Below are 16,885 nucleotides of genomic sequence, written 5' to 3' on the forward strand. Positions count from 1 at the left end.
TCTTGTTGATTTATATGAGTTAATTTAATACCACAACAAAATATTAGAAGGTAGAAATTGGAGAAGAAATTAATGAGAAATAACATTATTTTGAAGTACACATGTCAAACAATAAATAAAGTTAGGGAAATAAGTTATACAAAGAGATACTTTGTTCTCTTAAAAATAATGACAGTTTAGTTTCTCCAATCTAGAATGAATCAAAACCCTCAGCCACTTCTGAAATTTTCTCCATTTTATTATTCTTTCTCATGTTGGCTACTTTAACTAAAACTATCAATATCAAAGCCAACAAAACCTATTACAAAACCCAACACCCACCATATGTTAAAAGTTAAAACCCTTGTTCTGTCTCTGAGTATGAGCTTTTGTTGATGGAAGTACAAGAGTACCTCACCCGCGAAAAATTTATGCGTGCAAACCCTCAACTATTACCTGTTTTGCCATCACTAGTTCTAATTACTCTTCTAATTGAGTTTGCACCCTTTCAAGCACACTAACAAGTGTCTTCAGATATCAAATGATCATATTATATATTTCAACACATGTCAAGTTATCAAGTCAAGATGATCAATACTTTATTCAGGAGTTAAGTTAAAGAATAGTCTAGTTCATGAGACTATCACCCAATAGGAAGTAGATACAAAGAATATTAGGAGTCAAGTTAAAAGATTTATATTTTTTAGAAATATTTTAGGAGCTTAAAAAAATAAAATAATAGAACAGACATAGTAAAGGGTGCAAGTGCAGCAAAGGATATATAGTCTTGGCTTTTTAGCCTTCATTTGGTTGTGAAGAGAAAAAGAGAGAAAAGAGTAAAAAATGTGTGTGACGGTAAACCTTTTCTCTTCAAATATGGTGAGAAAGTGAAGAGAAATATAATTTTGTATCAAAGGTCAAATATACCATTCAATTTTTATTTACTTGCTTGTAATATCTATGTACCTAAAAAGATTTATACACAGTCAGTACATCATCCACCAATTTTTCTGTATTAATTTTAATTAACAGTAAATGATGATTGAATTAAGAGTGAATCATGTAGTGATAGTGTAAAAATTCTTACATTATTAATAGATATTAGTAACATACAAAGATATAAAAAATATTAACTAAAAATAATTGAAATTATAATAAAATATATATAATAAAATTTAAAATTATAACATTTATTTTTAACTAATAATAAAACAACTTTTTTCCTCTCTCTTAGTTAGGGATATTTTTGTCATTCAAAACATAACATCATCTTTCTCTCATTACTTTCTATCCAACCAAAGAGAAGAAACTACCTATTTCTCTTCATATTTTTTCCTTCTTCTCTTCTACCAAACATTACAAAAATGTACTCTATTTCTCCTATTTCTCTATCCCCCTACTCTCTTTCTCTCTTCTTATTTTTTTTCTTGTCTATTGCAGAAGTATGACTTGTTTCAAAAAAAGAAAGTTTATAGTAAAATAAAATACATCTCCGATAGTTTTATTAAATGAACCACTTCCTACCAAAAACTTTTTGTTTCTAAACCATTACACTGATCAAAACTATTAGCAACACAAGTACACATCTTCTGTCCAAAAGGTCACTTCACGTACCCTTATTTCTTATTGGTTAAAAAATATAAAGTTAATTTTTCTGACCAATGAAAAACAAGTACAACTACATATGATACAATTGGATACAAAATGACAATAAAAGTAGTTCAACCAGCCATCTTAGGCTTAATTAATAGTATTAAAATATGCTTGACCAAAAGAAAATATTAAGAGTCACTTGAGGTTTATTATTTTAATCATATAACTAGCACAATCCAAGAGAAGAACTAAAAATAGTAATAGTTTTTCCATTGAGAGGAATTCTATCCTACATCAGGAGATACATAAGCCTCTTATACAGGAAATACAGCAAAGTGACAACAAATGATGTTCCAGGAAAAGATCAACTTCACTTGGTACCTACTAATACCTTCTTCTATTCAGTTCCAGCAATTTTCTTCTTCAGTGTTTCAATGTCTGTGGCAAGTTCTTTTCTGCTAGACTGTATAACAATGCAGTTACATTACTTACGGGAGATATAGTAATTATTTAAAATACACATGATCAGCTAACAGAAAATCACATTTCTGATTGCAGAAATATCCAATGGAAGAAAGAAAAAATTTCCCACAGCCATTTTGACATGGCCTGACATCGGAGCACATTTGTTGTCTCACTTTCTGTATCATTCCATGTATCATCATCTATGATTGGTTGCAAAAAAATTATTGAAGTTAAAATTGCAATTATTAAATATTTTTCTGACCAATCATATCTCCTGGCACATGGAGTGATACAAAGGAATGGGACAGCAGATGTGTACCCGCCTAACATACAGCTCATTCAGAATTCCACCACTTTTATGAGAACTGAGCTATAATAACACCACACACAAGAAAACACCAATACATATTGATATCAATGCAATTTGAGGCATTATATATGCCACCAGTACTCATGTTGTTAGGACAGAAGGATAGTTAGAAGAGGGATAATAAGTGAAAGGGGCAATAAGGATGGTGGCATTCATTGAAGAATGAAGAATCACAATTTGTGAGAACAGAGCTATTGTTCAGTTGTAAAAGGGAAGCCCATGGTGAAGGAGAAAACCATGGAGGAGATCACTCTCCTTTTCTTGTTCAGTACACTCAATCATTCAATAAAATTCAATATTTTTCTTTCTCAATCTCTATCAAATACTGAGTTCTGTTTCTTAGGTTTGTAACACATGTGCAGAGAACAATACATAGATTCTAAAGTAGTAAGGTTTACAAACCTTAAACAGAAGGTATCGGTAGACAAACCATCCAGTGTACCCTAGTCCTACCAACTCCAAAAGCTTAGGAAGCTGAAACAAATAAAATTATTTTAGATTAGTTCACCAAGCTTTGTATAGTGTATAAATACTGAAGCATATGCTAGCCAATGGCTATGATGATAAATATGAAAAGTTGAATTATTTTCAACAAGAATGAATAATTTAACTTACCAGGGGAACTGAGTTGATGGCACCCAAAACAATTGAAGTTAGCCAAACAAAAACTATAGAGCCACCACCATAAAGAACTATTGTAGACTTGTTTTCAACAGCATCCCACTGATAATGATAGATTAGGGATATTATTTCCACGTGGTTTAAAGAAAGGATATAAATTCCACTTGGGAGAAAACTAAATTCTTGAAATTAACCAATCAATAAACTTCTTGCCTTTTCCTTCAAATCCGAGATCAACTCATTAGGATCTGGAGAAGTAGAAGTTTCATCTGAAGAAGCTCTGATCTGAAGCAGAGAAGATTTTTGGGACTCTGAAAGGGAGGAAACAAGAAAATACGTTACAACTGTCAAAGGAAAAGTAAAAGGTGACAGATAAAAACAACATAACTGAACTGAATAACAAGAACAACGAAACCAGAAACAATATAACTAGTACTCTTCTTAAGGGTAGGGAGGAACTCATGTTAAAACTACAGATACACAGGACTTAATTGAGGCAAAGCATGTCTATTGGTTTTATTCAATTGTTGCTTACCACACATAAGTAGTGGTGGGCATTCAATAGTTCCTTGACCAATTAAAATTGCAGAAACCATGCAAATTTTCAGGATTAAAGTTTGTACTTGGCCATGAAGTAATATCAACTCATAATCAAGTCTAGATAGCACCCTCACTTTCAAAATGCACAACCTTTCAATTGATATCCATGACATTGAGCATCCCTTAACAAAGTATGTGGCGCCAGTACACAGTTTGACACTTTTTATCATACAATTATAAGACTTTCTCTACATGGCAGACGGCAAATTGGTGTTCTCTTGTAACTATGATGAAAACGTGGAACAAATTCAAAAATGGTACATGACAATCTGATCTCTCACTTCTCATCCACTTCAGAGTTCAGATAACTAACACCAACAACTTAGTAATAATGCATTGTTAATTATTGTTATTAGTATATAGAATAAAATATCTCTTCACATCAGTAAATAACTTATCTCATCTACGGGTCAAGGTATGACATATGTACTATTTTGTATATTTTTATAGGAAATGATTAAATATGACACATGATTGTAGTGACTGAAGGAGAACCAAAAGATACTAGTATAATTCTACTTTCATATATGGTTAATCAAAATTGTGTAGCTAATAACCCTAGTCTCTGCATTAGTCAGCATATAAATCAAACACACTTACTGTGACTTCCAATTAACTTTTCTGTGGAAAAAATAATGATAAAGCAGCATGCAATTCACACAAAAAGCAATTTGAAAATTCTAGAGTCCATTTATTTGGAGTAAACATTTGGTGTATAAGTTGAAGAGTTTATGGAATAAGAAGGAGTTGAAGAGAAAGAATATATACCTTGGAAGTGTTTGAGTGAAGGTGAGAAGAAAGAGACGCGAGGAGGAAGATAAGGCAAGACAGAACAGCGAGCAACGTTGGTGGTGGTCGGAATCCTATGGGGAAGAACAACGGTGGTTGCTGCCGCTGATGCCATTATTAGTATTTTATTATCTTCTGAGAAATGAGAAAAAAAAAGTGTGATTCTGATTCCTATCTATGCCTGATTATGATATAAGATGAGTCTATCTCCAACCAAATCAAAAATTGGCACTTTGGTTGGTCATACTTCCTTATTTCAATTTTAAGATTTATTATATTTTTTTTGTTTTTAGGGAAAATTTAATTACAAGAGTTGTGTATTGGCTTGTTATCCAACTGCGATGTGAATTTGGGACACTATTTTCAATCACTTGACACTTGGATCAACCTTGCTTTCTCATTGGTTCCTTCTCTATCTTCAAAATCCATATCCCAACCGACCAATGTGTATGACTTCTCCTTCATTATGGGCCTAAATTCTTGGCTCACCCATTAATTTAAAGTTTATTCTAAAATTTTGGTAGTGTTCATGCAAGTATGGCTTTATGTAGTTACTCTTATATTTTTATATAGGAAATGTTAGTATATAGACTCTACAATACATATAGGGAAACTGTTCTACCTTTACCAAATATTTTCAGTTTGATTTTCTCCTAGTGCAATTGTGTTTGGTAAAGAAAACTTTAGCTTCCAATCTTTCCCTTTATCTTTATTTTATTTCAAAAATTAACTCACTCAAACAAAATCACCCTAAGAGAACTAAATCAAATGTTTCAAACATTAAACATTTAATAAGAGTTTTGTTGCTATAATAGTTTTATCAACTGGAGATTACCTCCTATAAACAAGTAACATATTTTTTTATCCCATAATATGAATCACTCTATCTGTCATGAGCTATCATTGATTAAAAAAATATTTAACAAATAAATTTTTAACTTAAATACATTTTTTCAACTAATCATAACTTATAACAAAGGTAACACACATTGTAGGATAAATGATATGCTCTCGTATAAAGATCTCGAAAATACATCTTCTATTATAAAAAATATATCAGTCTATGTACCACCTATTTGTGATTGGTCAAAAAAAATTCATGTTAGAAATTTAAAAAATAAGTATTTTTCTAACCATCACAAATATCGATGAATGAAGTAACATACTTTTTGGAACATAAGATTCCATACCAAAGATCTCATGCAAACTTCATTGAGGAGGAAAAAGTTTATTGCAATAATGCATTAATAAAGATGTCCCTAAACTATAAATGAAATTCCAAAAAACACCCACTCATGAATACCTTTGAGCTATCTCCAATGACTTCTCCTTAAACATGGGCCTAATATCCACTAAATATGGGCCTAATATCCAATCCGACCCATCAATTTCCCACACCGACAGGCCCATTACATTCCCCATTCATCACTCACCATTCTTCCAGCCCTATTTTCATCTCTGTAGTCACAAAACCACTGCAACCAGAATCACTTCACTTCCGATTCCAACATTTGAAGCATAACTCACCCAAAAACGACACCGTCCCATCACCCCAAAAATGCTGCGCCTCACAAAGTTCAAACCTTTAATCTCTTCTCTCTCAACAACCCACCAACTCACCCAGCGCTGCACCGTTAGTGGAACCGCTAAGGGAAAGGGAAAGATCAAAGCGGGTCAAACCCTAAAACGTTCAAAAATCACTATCAAGAAACAACCCGGACTCGAATCCAAACCCACCGGACCCATGTCACGCGAGCGCCAGGAGCGTGAAAACCTCTACGACCAGTGCCTCAACGCGCCCACCCCGGTCCGTTACCTTACCCCAAATCAACGCGCGCGTGAAGCTGAGCGCGAGAAAATGGGACTCATAAGCAAGGACCGCAAACGAGAACTCGATATGATGAAGAAGAAGAACGATAAATTGAAGGTTTCTGAAACGCCAACGATAATTGGTACCCCTGGGTTGGATTTGATAACGTTAGGGTTGGTGGATGTGGAGAAGTTGCCGAAGTACGAGTTGAATGTTGAAGATGGGAGGAAATTGGCGAAGGAGTATAGTAGGGTTATGATGAGGAAGCATAGGGCGAGACAGGCCGCAGAATCGAATCTGTTGAAGATGAAGAAGGAGGCGATTGAGGCATTGCCTGAGGGTTTGAGAGAGGCTGCATTGGTACCTGATTTGTCGCCTTTTCCGGTGAATCGGTTTATGGCTACATTGACACCTCCTCATGAGGGTTATATTGAAAAGGTTAGGGATGCTGCTAAGAAGATCAGTGGCACCGAGAAGATTAGATAGATAGATAAATATATCATCACAAGGTCAGTACTCACTACTCAGTAGTCCACTTGTTTATACTAAGGGTGTATTTGAGAATTCGCTTTTAAAATCGAGTTTGTGCTAACTGATTTATGTTGTGATACTTTATTGTAAAAATGTCTTAGTAGAATTAATTGATATTGATAGCTAGCACTGATAATTTGTATTGCTTAACTGCTTTGAATTTAAACCATTGGAATTTATGCACTTAATTTTTGTGTGAAAGAGATTCAATAGTATGTAAAGTTAATGACTTGTGCAATTGATCCAATAGTTGAATGTTATGTCTTCTCATGTCAAAAGAATGCATGGATAGCATTGCAGTTTTTTCTTTGAAAGTAGAGGTTGTATTAAGTTGTTCATTGGATGAGTTATGCTATATACAACCACATTCACATTCGGACATTCTGGTACAGGCATCTCCCTGTATCCCATATTAACTTTATGCTTAGGTTTTTGAAGTACAGGAACATTATGCTTAGGTTTTTGAAGTATAAGAACATTATGCTTAATTAGTTACTAGTTTAATAAACAATTCCACTATATTAACTATTTTGACTAGTTTAATGCTAATATTGTAATGAATATTTTTGTAAATGAATTATTAATTTTTAAATAGTTATTGATTATTGTATAAATTTAGTTTATAATACTAATATAGTTGGCGTGAGGGTGGGGGCTTCTGCATGTTTTTTTTATTGTGGGATAAGTACAGGTTCTTATTCCTTAGGACATATTTGGACTTCGGAGTGATGAAAATTAATGAAACGAAGCAGAAGGGAATGTAATGATACCAGTTTCATTATTTCGATTGTTTAAAATAGGATTGAATGAAATGAGTTCCATTTCATTCCATCCAATACCTCTATTTTTCTTCCCCATAATTTGGTGTATCCATGTATGAGATGGAACCAACTCTGCAATTCACCCCATTTCACTAAATTCAATTATAAAGTTTCCAAACAATGGTATTGTAACCTTGTCCCATTTCATTCTACCTATCATTAAATATGCAAACATAACAAGGGTGCAGGTCAGGGTCGGTTGAGAAAAATCCCGATCCATTACCAAGTCTAGTAACTGAAAGTACCGAATCCAGGCAGAAAGAAAGCCTAAAAAAAACTTTGCGCTTGTTCTGGCTTTCTATAGCTTTGAAACTTCATTGTCACATGTTTGTCTCATTTTGGGTTGATTACTTCATGGTGGTTCATAGTCATGTGCTTTTTTGTTCTATTCTTCTATCCTTGAGATGCACAGTTCATGGTTTTACTGTATACACTTGAAGGTTGTTCAAAACAATTATCCTATGATGGATGTAAGCAATCTCTACATTGTGAGTTTTGAAGCTATGAATTCTTTTAAAGAATATTATGCCGCAGGCAATTTTAAATTTTCTGGGGATGAATTGTTCTCTTCCCTTTTACATACTTCATATTGTGATAGCGGTTTGTGATATTATTCAACAAATTTGTTTGGATAGCAGGTTCACCATCAAGTGGCAAAACAATTTCTTTTCGATGTGTGCAGCAAGCTATGGATCATGGATTTGATTATCTGGGCAAAGTCTGATGCTGTGGAGCTTTTTGATTAGTAAAAAATTGTGTTTTAGGATCATACTTTAGAGGAATAATTCATGGCTAGTCTTCTTGTTTTCCTTTTGGTAGAATGATGCGACTTTTGGATTTCTTCAAATGAAGTCAGATGCCACAAATTTTCTTGGTCATTACTTGTATAATTGTCAAGTGCCTGATTCATTGTGGTGCTCATTATCTTATGCGTTGACATTTATAAAACTCAAGGCTGGTACTTGCACCATGGCAGCAAAAATTACAACTTATTCTATCTGGAGCACTTTTACTTTTCTGTTATTTGTTTTAGGCAATTGCGTTTACATGAGTTCAAGTGTTTTGAGCATGGTTTAGTTTGGTTCGTGTTTTTCATCATTGAACCAATCTGGTTTGTTTTTTTAATGAAAAATATCAAATTGACATGAATGGATTTGGTTTGGTCATGAGCCAATTTGGTCTGTGTTCATTATTTTGTTGCTTTCATCTTTTGTACACAACTTCGAAGATCTAGCGGTGCAAGATTTAAAAACTCAAAATAAAACAAAACCTGAATTAAACACCAAGTGCAGTTCATGATCTCAACCATTATGAGCAAAATTTGATTAGACAATTGTTGAAGGAGAGTGGATCGGATTTAGAGAGAAGACAAAAAGAAGGAAGCGTCCAGGTTGCATACGTAGCAATGGTGTGATACCTAGAATGAAGCATATAATTGTAACATCATGTGAAGTGGCTTTCACTGAAGGCTAAAAGTGGTCACAATTTCTATATACAGAAAACAAAAATCTTCTGTTGCTGTAATCGTTATCCTCAGTTAGGATTTTACTTAAATGAATACTTACAGGCTCCGATAGAATCCACATTTCTCCACCCAGTTAGGATTTATGATACCCAAATATTCAAAACCTGAGGTAAATATGCAGTCTACAATGCTCACCCATATTTACATAGTAACTCCATGAATACAATTCAAGTAGCAAACACAAACGTTGACAAAGACCAACCACTCAACCACCGACCAGGGAATAAAATTGTAATATATTTATATAGAGAAAAAATGTATGTACTAATATGGTGTAAGTTTTATATATTATTACTACATCATCTACCATTAATATTTTAGTTAATAATTAATAAATCAACAATCGATGATGATTTAATGTGTATATATATTAAATCCTTAACCCAGAACCCATAAGTTTGATTAAAACTAGCTTACAGCGGCAAAGTTGTATGAACTATGCTGTTCATTAAAATTGGATTTTAATTGACTGAAATTTATTAAATAATTAAAAAGACATTTAATATTTATTAAACAATTTATAATAATTAATTACAGTAATTAAATAATAAACAATTATTAAAATAATAAACAATTATTAAAATAATAATTATCTCTAATAATAATTTATTTATTTCTTTATACATGTTATAATGATTAATAGGTATTATAGCTTTATGATTAATAGGTATTATAGCTTTATGATTAATAGGTATTATAGCTTTATGATTAATAGGTATTATAGCTTTCTAAAAGTTAACTTTCAAAGGGTGCAATTGACCCATAAACTATTGAAAACTTTTATTGTGAAAATAGCATTTTAGAAGCTAATTACAAATGCTACAAGTTCAATTTTAAAAGCTAGTAACTTCATTCAGATTTTATTCAACAAACGGCTTGAGTAAAAAAGCTATACAAAAAAGTGAGAAACTAGCGTTCCCCAATATGTTAATCTGAACATAAAGTAGGCCAGGCGTATAAAAATGAGATCTTTGAACAATTGCAGCAAACTCCCATTATCTAAATTAACTTTACCCAAATAAGTGAAAAATAATAATCAGCGCCAACGTTCTATCTTAAACCACATTCTGCAATAACATTACTGAGCTCATCACGTCAAATTGTATCCAATAGTAATAGGAAGCAAAAGCAATCACCAAGACAACTCAAACAAACTAATTTTCTGAAATAAATCGAGTTGACAATCCAGTGGCCTTTAAACATCATGTTTATAGGCACTGAATAATACATATAGGACAATGAAAGAGTGCACATTGATGAATTCTACAGATTTCGCAGAACAATGACAAACAGTTTAAGCATAGCATACTATTACCATCAAGTTATAAACACAAAAATAACTCTTTTAAAACCGCAAAAATAAGTGAACAAAACTTCCTGATGACTTTTACATGTCTGATGGTGGAAACAATGATAGATTATCCCAGAACAGGTCAAAAACACCATTGTCAGTTCAGCCTTGTGCAACGCCCTAAGAGCAAAAAACACTATCAAGTATATGATGTTCTGTTATCAAAGCAATCAAATCAACCACAGTGCCCTCTCATCAGAGAATGCGTGAGAATAAAGAACCAATACTAGGACTATTGTACATACCATGACATTTAAGTCAATACAACAACAGCCAAACCTTGTCCTAATTCTAGGCGGGGTCCAAATTGCACCAGTCAAGAAAAGGGCCGAGTAGATGATAGAAGGTAGTATACTACTCTAATAGTAGACCACCGGTTGCTTTAATGACTACATAGATCAAAGAGCGTCGTAAAGTCCTATCATAATTTAGGACAAACCATCTACATCTAAATTATTCTTAATTGTTTCACTTAATATTTTTTTTTTTGGCCTCCCTCTACCTAGTGGGATTAAAGCTTGGTCTTTTGTGGGTTGTTGTTCCCTCTCCCTCTAGTGATTGGGTTACCCTCCACATGATCCACTCTATCCTAACAAGAACTTCTACAAGTTTTCTCCACACATCTCCTCTGTAATAGATGTTTGTGGAACCAAAAATAAGTTCCTGAATCATTCGATGAGTGCCATAGTGTGCAGCCAAAAGCTATAACATTGAACAAGTTATTTTTCGCTACAGTGCAATAAGGTTGTACAAATTGAATGGTGCTTAGAGACCTAAAGAACATCTCAATAAACAACATAACAAAAAACACAACAAACAAAAGCAAAGAAGCACAAAGCAAAATCATAACATAATAACAATAATTAGTAATTGAGCATGTATGTAACTTAAACACCACAGAACAATTGTAAACTAAGATAACCATCAATTATTGCATTCAAATTCACCATCCATATACCAGAGAAAACAAAATAAAACTCATAACAGATCCAGCACAAAGCTTGAAACATAACAAATAATTCATCAGTATATAACAACAATAATAATAACTTGAACCGAACAAAAATTAAAAGGACAGATCTCATGGCTAGGGTTACATGAATCAATCACATACTTAGATTTTATCAATATCCTCATCCTCAAAATCGATATAATCAGCAGCATCACCATCCTCTTCCTCATCCAATCCACCACCAATACCTTCATTAAGACGCGTATTATCAGGCAACTCTCCATAAGCCTTAAGGAGCCTAGCCTCATCAGGCATGTATTTCAAGATGACGTCAGCCTTATCATCCTGATAATCACGGAGACCGACGAGGATGATGTCACCGGCGGCGATCCAAACCTTCTTGTGCATCTTGCCACGGATGTGGCAGAGTCGTTTGGTTCCGTCGATGCACATGGCTTCGCATCTACCGTTACCGAGCATGCGGAGAACCTGAGCGTATTCTTGACCGTCTTCTTTGAAAACGAGTTCTCTCTTCTCGTCATCGGCTTCGTTCTTTCCTCTCTTTCTGTTCTTTCCTCCCTTTCCCTTGTTCTTCGGCATGGTTTGGGTTTGAGTTTTTCTCTCTCTCGCTCTGTCAAACCCTAATTTCGATTGCGGTGTTGGGAATGAGAGGATGATGCCTCTATCTCTCTTTTTGTTTTGTTGGGTTGGATTCTGAGGCGGCGTGTGCGTGTGGAACAGTGGATGCTGAATGGACGATTTTACCCCTAAATGTGCTTTTATTTTTTACTTTTCAGAATAATATTAAAAATATAATATGGTAAAGGTTTATGGACAGTCATTCACCATTTATATATTACTTTATTATTTTTTGAATAGTTAATAATGATAAAACATAAATAAATAATTAAATAATAATATATAAAACTCGTACATTCTTATTCATATATAAATTTTTTCTTTTATATAAATACTAGTGTGTACAGATACTTCATGTTTGCTGGCGAATATTGTGTGACACTACGTATTCAATTTTTATATATTTCACTTCTTCGAATTAAAATGTATTTTTGTGTTCGGTATACTTTATATTATATTTTTTGTGTTTACGATAATATATAATTTAAGGTGAGATATGTGGTTAATTAATGTATTGGTGGTAGTTGCTTAAGATTATATAGTTTTTTTGTAAAAATTAAATAATGTTAAGGACAATATAGGAAATGAAAATTACACCATGAGGAAAGTTATTTTAAGTTTTGGCTTGATATAGTACAGATGAAGTATATTTTAAGGATAAGGATAAAATAGTAAGTTAGTGAAAAGATTTGAGTTATAAAAAACACGGATAGAAATTAAATCTATAAGGATAAATATATAACACTATTTGTCTAATAAATATTATTGTCAAAGATAATACAAAACCTTTAACTTGATCTAAAGTATATGAGTAACCTACCATTAACATGTAATATTGAACTAAAAAACTTCTTTTAATGTTGCAAGTGTTACAATTACACGAAGAGAAAAAGATATGTAATGTAAAAGTTTTTTATATTGTCACTTTATTATTCACTATTCATTTTTAATTATGTTTGACTTTTCATAAAAAGTAATCCAAATGAAGAAGAGTGGATGATACACTAATTATGTATAATTCTTTACACCATCAATATTACACTCATACACTACAAGAAAATAAACTTACAAGATGATAAATTTTAATAAATATTTGTACTATTGAATGGATAAATTAGTAATGGAAGTATTATTTATTAACCGCTAGTGTGTTGACAAGTACAATAATCCATATTCTTATTGTTTGAGATTGAATATACTATCTTTATATGTCAAATATTTTACAAATCAAATATTGTTATATAGAAGATATGTGTAGTAAAATATTACATTTTGTTTGCAACAAATCCTAGCAATCAAACTATGAAAAGATGATACTATTACACCATAAAGTTGCAAACAAATTCTAACCATTACAAACATCCCAATTTCTGGAAAAATATTGACAGATTAGTAAAACAAATGAATCTTTAAGGAAAGATAAAAGATCAATTTCAATTGTAGGTTCATATGATACATCAATAATGATCAACAAACTATAAAAGTCTGAAATATGAGAAAGAAAGAAACCCTATAAAGGATTGGTGAATGATGGATGATAGTACATCTTCTCAAAGCAAGTGTGTAGGCACATAGTTAGGAAGACATCATGGAATATCCATAGAGTATAGCCAAATTGATGGAACATTGAAACTATAATGTAAAACAATTGAATAGTAGTATTGAAATTACACTGTTTCATGTGCAACTTCGAAACCACCCATTGATGTATATGATATAGGAAAGTGCAAAAAAAAATTGGTATAACGAAATATATTTTTCAACCTTATAGTTAATAAACTAATCTTTTTTTAAAATGTTTGTTTGTCTCTCCTTATAAATATCGTTCATATGAATTAAACTTTTGACCTTTTGGTATATCTATCGGTAAAAAAGAGCAAAAATGAAATATAAAAAATATACATATTTAATTATCTAATTGTTTTTGTTTTTCAATTATATATTAGTATAAATATTTAAGATGAAATTTCTAAGAAGTGAGATAAAATTAATAATGTGCAAAAATAGATAATGTAGTTTCCAATCATTACCAATGGGTGAATGAGAGGAGACACCATCCAAAAAGAGACTCTGGTGCATAATATTCAGACAATCAGATGGAGAATGCAATTTTCACACTAGACAACCTTTCTCAAAGGTTTGGAAAGCTAGAAAAATACTATGCTAATGCTATTGGATCTATTGCAACATTTGAGGGGTGTGGAGCAAAAGGTCACGAGTGGTCTGAATGCAAACACTTCATTGAACCTGAACATGAAACATTGATCAATGAACAACCTGAATCGTGCAACTACTATGACTACAAGGAGAGAAGCGGGCAACAGTTCAACCCACCATACAGGGAGAGCAATCCCAACCTTTTCTGGAGGAGTAACAACACTTTAAATTATCAATATCAAGATGAGCAAGGTAATAGGAAACCTCGAACACGGTTTCCACAGGTACAATCTTCTATTGATCCCACTCTTATAACAATAATGGAAGGTTAGAAAAAATTACTTGTCAATCTTAATAAATTTCAAGAGGATCAAATCACGATTAATAAAAATGTTGTAAATATGTTAAATGATTTGAATTCTAAGATATAAAATCAGACCATCAATGGAAAAATGTCAGAAATACAAATTGCGTGCATCTTGCCACGGATGTGGCAGAGTCGTTTGGTTCCGTCGATGCACATGGCTTCGCATCTACCGTTACCGAGCATGCGGAGAACCTGAGCGTATTCTTGACCGTCTTCTTTGAAAACGAGTTCTCTCTTCTCGTCATCGGCTTCGTTCTTTCCTCTCTTTCTGTTCTTTCCTCCCTTTCCCTTGTTCTTCGGCATGGTTTGGGTTTGAGTTTTTCTCTCTCTCGCTCTGTCAAACCCTAATTTCGATTGCGGTGTTGGGAATGAGAGGATGATGCCTCTATCTCTCTTTTTGTTTTGTTGGGTTGGATTCTGAGGCGGCGTGTGCGTGTGGAACAGTGGATGCTGAATGGACGATTTTACCCCTAAATGTGCTTTTATTTTTTACTTTTCAGAATAATATTAAAAATATAATATGGTAAAGGTTTATGGACAGTCATTCACCATTTATATATTACTTTATTATTTTTTGAATAGTTAATAATGATAAAACATAAATAAATAATTAAATAATAATATATAAAACTCGTACATTCTTATTCATATATAAATTTTTTCTTTTATATAAATACTAGTGTGTACAGATACTTCATGTTTGCTGGCGAATATTGTGTGACACTACGTATTCAATTTTTATATATTTCACTTCTTCGAATTAAAATGTATTTTTGTGTTCGGTATACTTTATATTATATTTTTTGTGTTTACGATAATATATAATTTAAGGTGAGATATGTGGTTAATTAATGTATTGGTGGTAGTTGCTTAAGATTATATAGTTTTTTTGTAAAAATTAAATAATGTTAAGGACAATATAGGAAATGAAAATTACACCATGAGGAAAGTTATTTTAAGTTTTGGCTTGATATAGTACAGATGAAGTATATTTTAAGGATAAGGATAAAATAGTAAGTTAGTGAAAAGATTTGAGTTATAAAAAACACGGATAGAAATTAAATCTATAAGGATAAATATATAACACTATTTGTCTAATAAATATTATTGTCAAAGATAATACAAAACCTTTAACTTGATCTAAAGTATATGAGTAACCTACCATTAACATGTAATATTGAACTAAAAAACTTCTTTTAATGTTGCAAGTGTTACAATTACACGAAGAGAAAAAGATATGTAATGTAAAAGTTTTTTATATTGTCACTTTATTATTCACTATTCATTTTTAATTATGTTTGACTTTTCATAAAAAGTAATCCAAATGAAGAAGAGTGGATGATACACTAATTATGTATAATTCTTTACACCATCAATATTACACTCATACACTACAAGAAAATAAACTTACAAGATGATAAATTTTAATAAATATTTGTACTATTGAATGGATAAATTAGTAATGGAAGTATTATTTATTAACCGCTAGTGTGTTGACAAGTACAATAATCCATATTCTTATTGTTTGAGATTGAATATACTATCTTTATATGTCAAATATTTTACAAATCAAATATTGTTATATAGAAGATATGTGTAGTAAAATATTACATTTTGTTTGCAACAAATCCTAGCAATCAAACTATGAAAAGATGATACTATTACACCATAAAGTTGCAAACAAATTCTAACCATTACAAACATCCCAATTTCTGGAAAAATATTGACAGATTAGTAAAACAAATGAATCTTTAAGGAAAGATAAAAGATCAATTTCAATTGTAGGTTCATATGATACATCAATAATGATCAACAAACTATAAAAGTCTGAAATATGAGAAAGAAAGAAACCCTATAAAGGATTGGTGAATGATGGATGATAGTACATCTTCTCAAAGCAAGTGTGTAGGCACATAGTTAGGAAGACATCATGGAATATCCATAGAGTATAGCCAAATTGATGGAACATTGAAACTATAATGTAAAACAATTGAATAGTAGTATTGAAATTACACTGTTTCATGTGCAACTTCGAAACCACCCATTGATGTATATGATATAGGAAAGTGCAAAAAAAAATTGGTATAACGAAATATATTTTTCAACCTTATAGTTAATAAACTAATCTTTTTTTAAAATGTTTGTTTGTCTCTCCTTATAAATATCGTTCATATGAATTAAACTTTTGACCTTTTGGTATATCTATCGGTAAAAAAGAGCAAAAATGAAATATAAAAAATATACATATTTAATTATCTAATTGTTTTTGTTTTTCAATTATATATTAGTATAAATATTTAAGATGAAATTTCTAA

The 16,885-nt window shown here is 31.9% G+C and overlaps 3 protein-coding genes across 6 annotated transcripts; 1 reads left to right on the forward strand and 2 right to left on the reverse strand.

Moving 5' to 3' along the window:
* Nucleotides 1,417–12,119, reverse strand: LOC109359978 (eukaryotic translation initiation factor 1A-like). 2 transcript variants are annotated; one of them, XR_002109089.1, is made up of 3 exons: nt 11,494–12,119; nt 6,745–6,747; nt 1,417–1,427 (listed from the first exon to the last, which is right to left on the reverse strand). XR_002109089.1 is itself a non-coding variant. In XM_019604686.1 (1 exon), the coding sequence occupies exon 1, from the start codon at nt 12,005–12,007 to the stop codon at nt 11,570–11,572; it is 438 nt and encodes a 145-aa protein (XP_019460231.1). In that variant the 5' UTR covers nt 12,008–12,119; the 3' UTR covers nt 11,361–11,569. The 2 variants fall into 2 exon arrangements, 1 of the variants encoding a protein (XP_019460231.1); XM_019604686.1 differs by lacking the exons at nt 1,417–1,427; nt 6,745–6,747 and having other exon boundaries at nt 11,361–12,119.
* Nucleotides 1,759–4,680, reverse strand: LOC109359977 (protein CURVATURE THYLAKOID 1A, chloroplastic-like). Of its 2 annotated transcripts, none has more exons than XM_019604684.1 (5): nt 4,397–4,671; nt 3,242–3,339; nt 3,023–3,130; nt 2,810–2,881; nt 1,759–2,035 (listed from the first exon to the last, which is right to left on the reverse strand). In XM_019604684.1, the coding sequence occupies exons 1-5, from the start codon at nt 4,530–4,532 to the stop codon at nt 1,970–1,972; spliced, it is 480 nt and encodes a 159-aa protein (XP_019460229.1). In that variant the 5' UTR covers nt 4,533–4,671; the 3' UTR covers nt 1,759–1,969. The 2 variants fall into 2 exon arrangements, with proteins under 2 accessions (XP_019460229.1, XP_019460230.1); XM_019604685.1 differs by lacking the exon at nt 1,759–2,035 and adding an exon at nt 2,584–2,730 and having other exon boundaries at nt 2,771–2,881; nt 4,397–4,680.
* Nucleotides 5,860–8,591, forward strand: LOC109359976. 2 transcript variants are annotated; one of them, XM_019604683.1, is made up of 2 exons: nt 5,860–6,736; nt 8,215–8,591. In XM_019604683.1, the coding sequence occupies exon 1, from the start codon at nt 5,976–5,978 to the stop codon at nt 6,711–6,713; it is 738 nt and encodes a 245-aa protein (XP_019460228.1). In that variant the 5' UTR covers nt 5,860–5,975; the 3' UTR covers nt 6,714–6,736; nt 8,215–8,591. The 2 variants fall into 2 exon arrangements, with proteins under 2 accessions (XP_019460228.1, XP_019460227.1); XM_019604682.1 differs by having other exon boundaries at nt 5,863–6,736; nt 8,218–8,591.

This window comes from Lupinus angustifolius, chromosome LG11 (assembly GCF_001865875.1).
Source record: "Lupinus angustifolius cultivar Tanjil chromosome LG11, LupAngTanjil_v1.0, whole genome shotgun sequence".
Classification (NCBI taxonomy): Eukaryota; Viridiplantae; Streptophyta; class Magnoliopsida; order Fabales; family Fabaceae; genus Lupinus; species Lupinus angustifolius.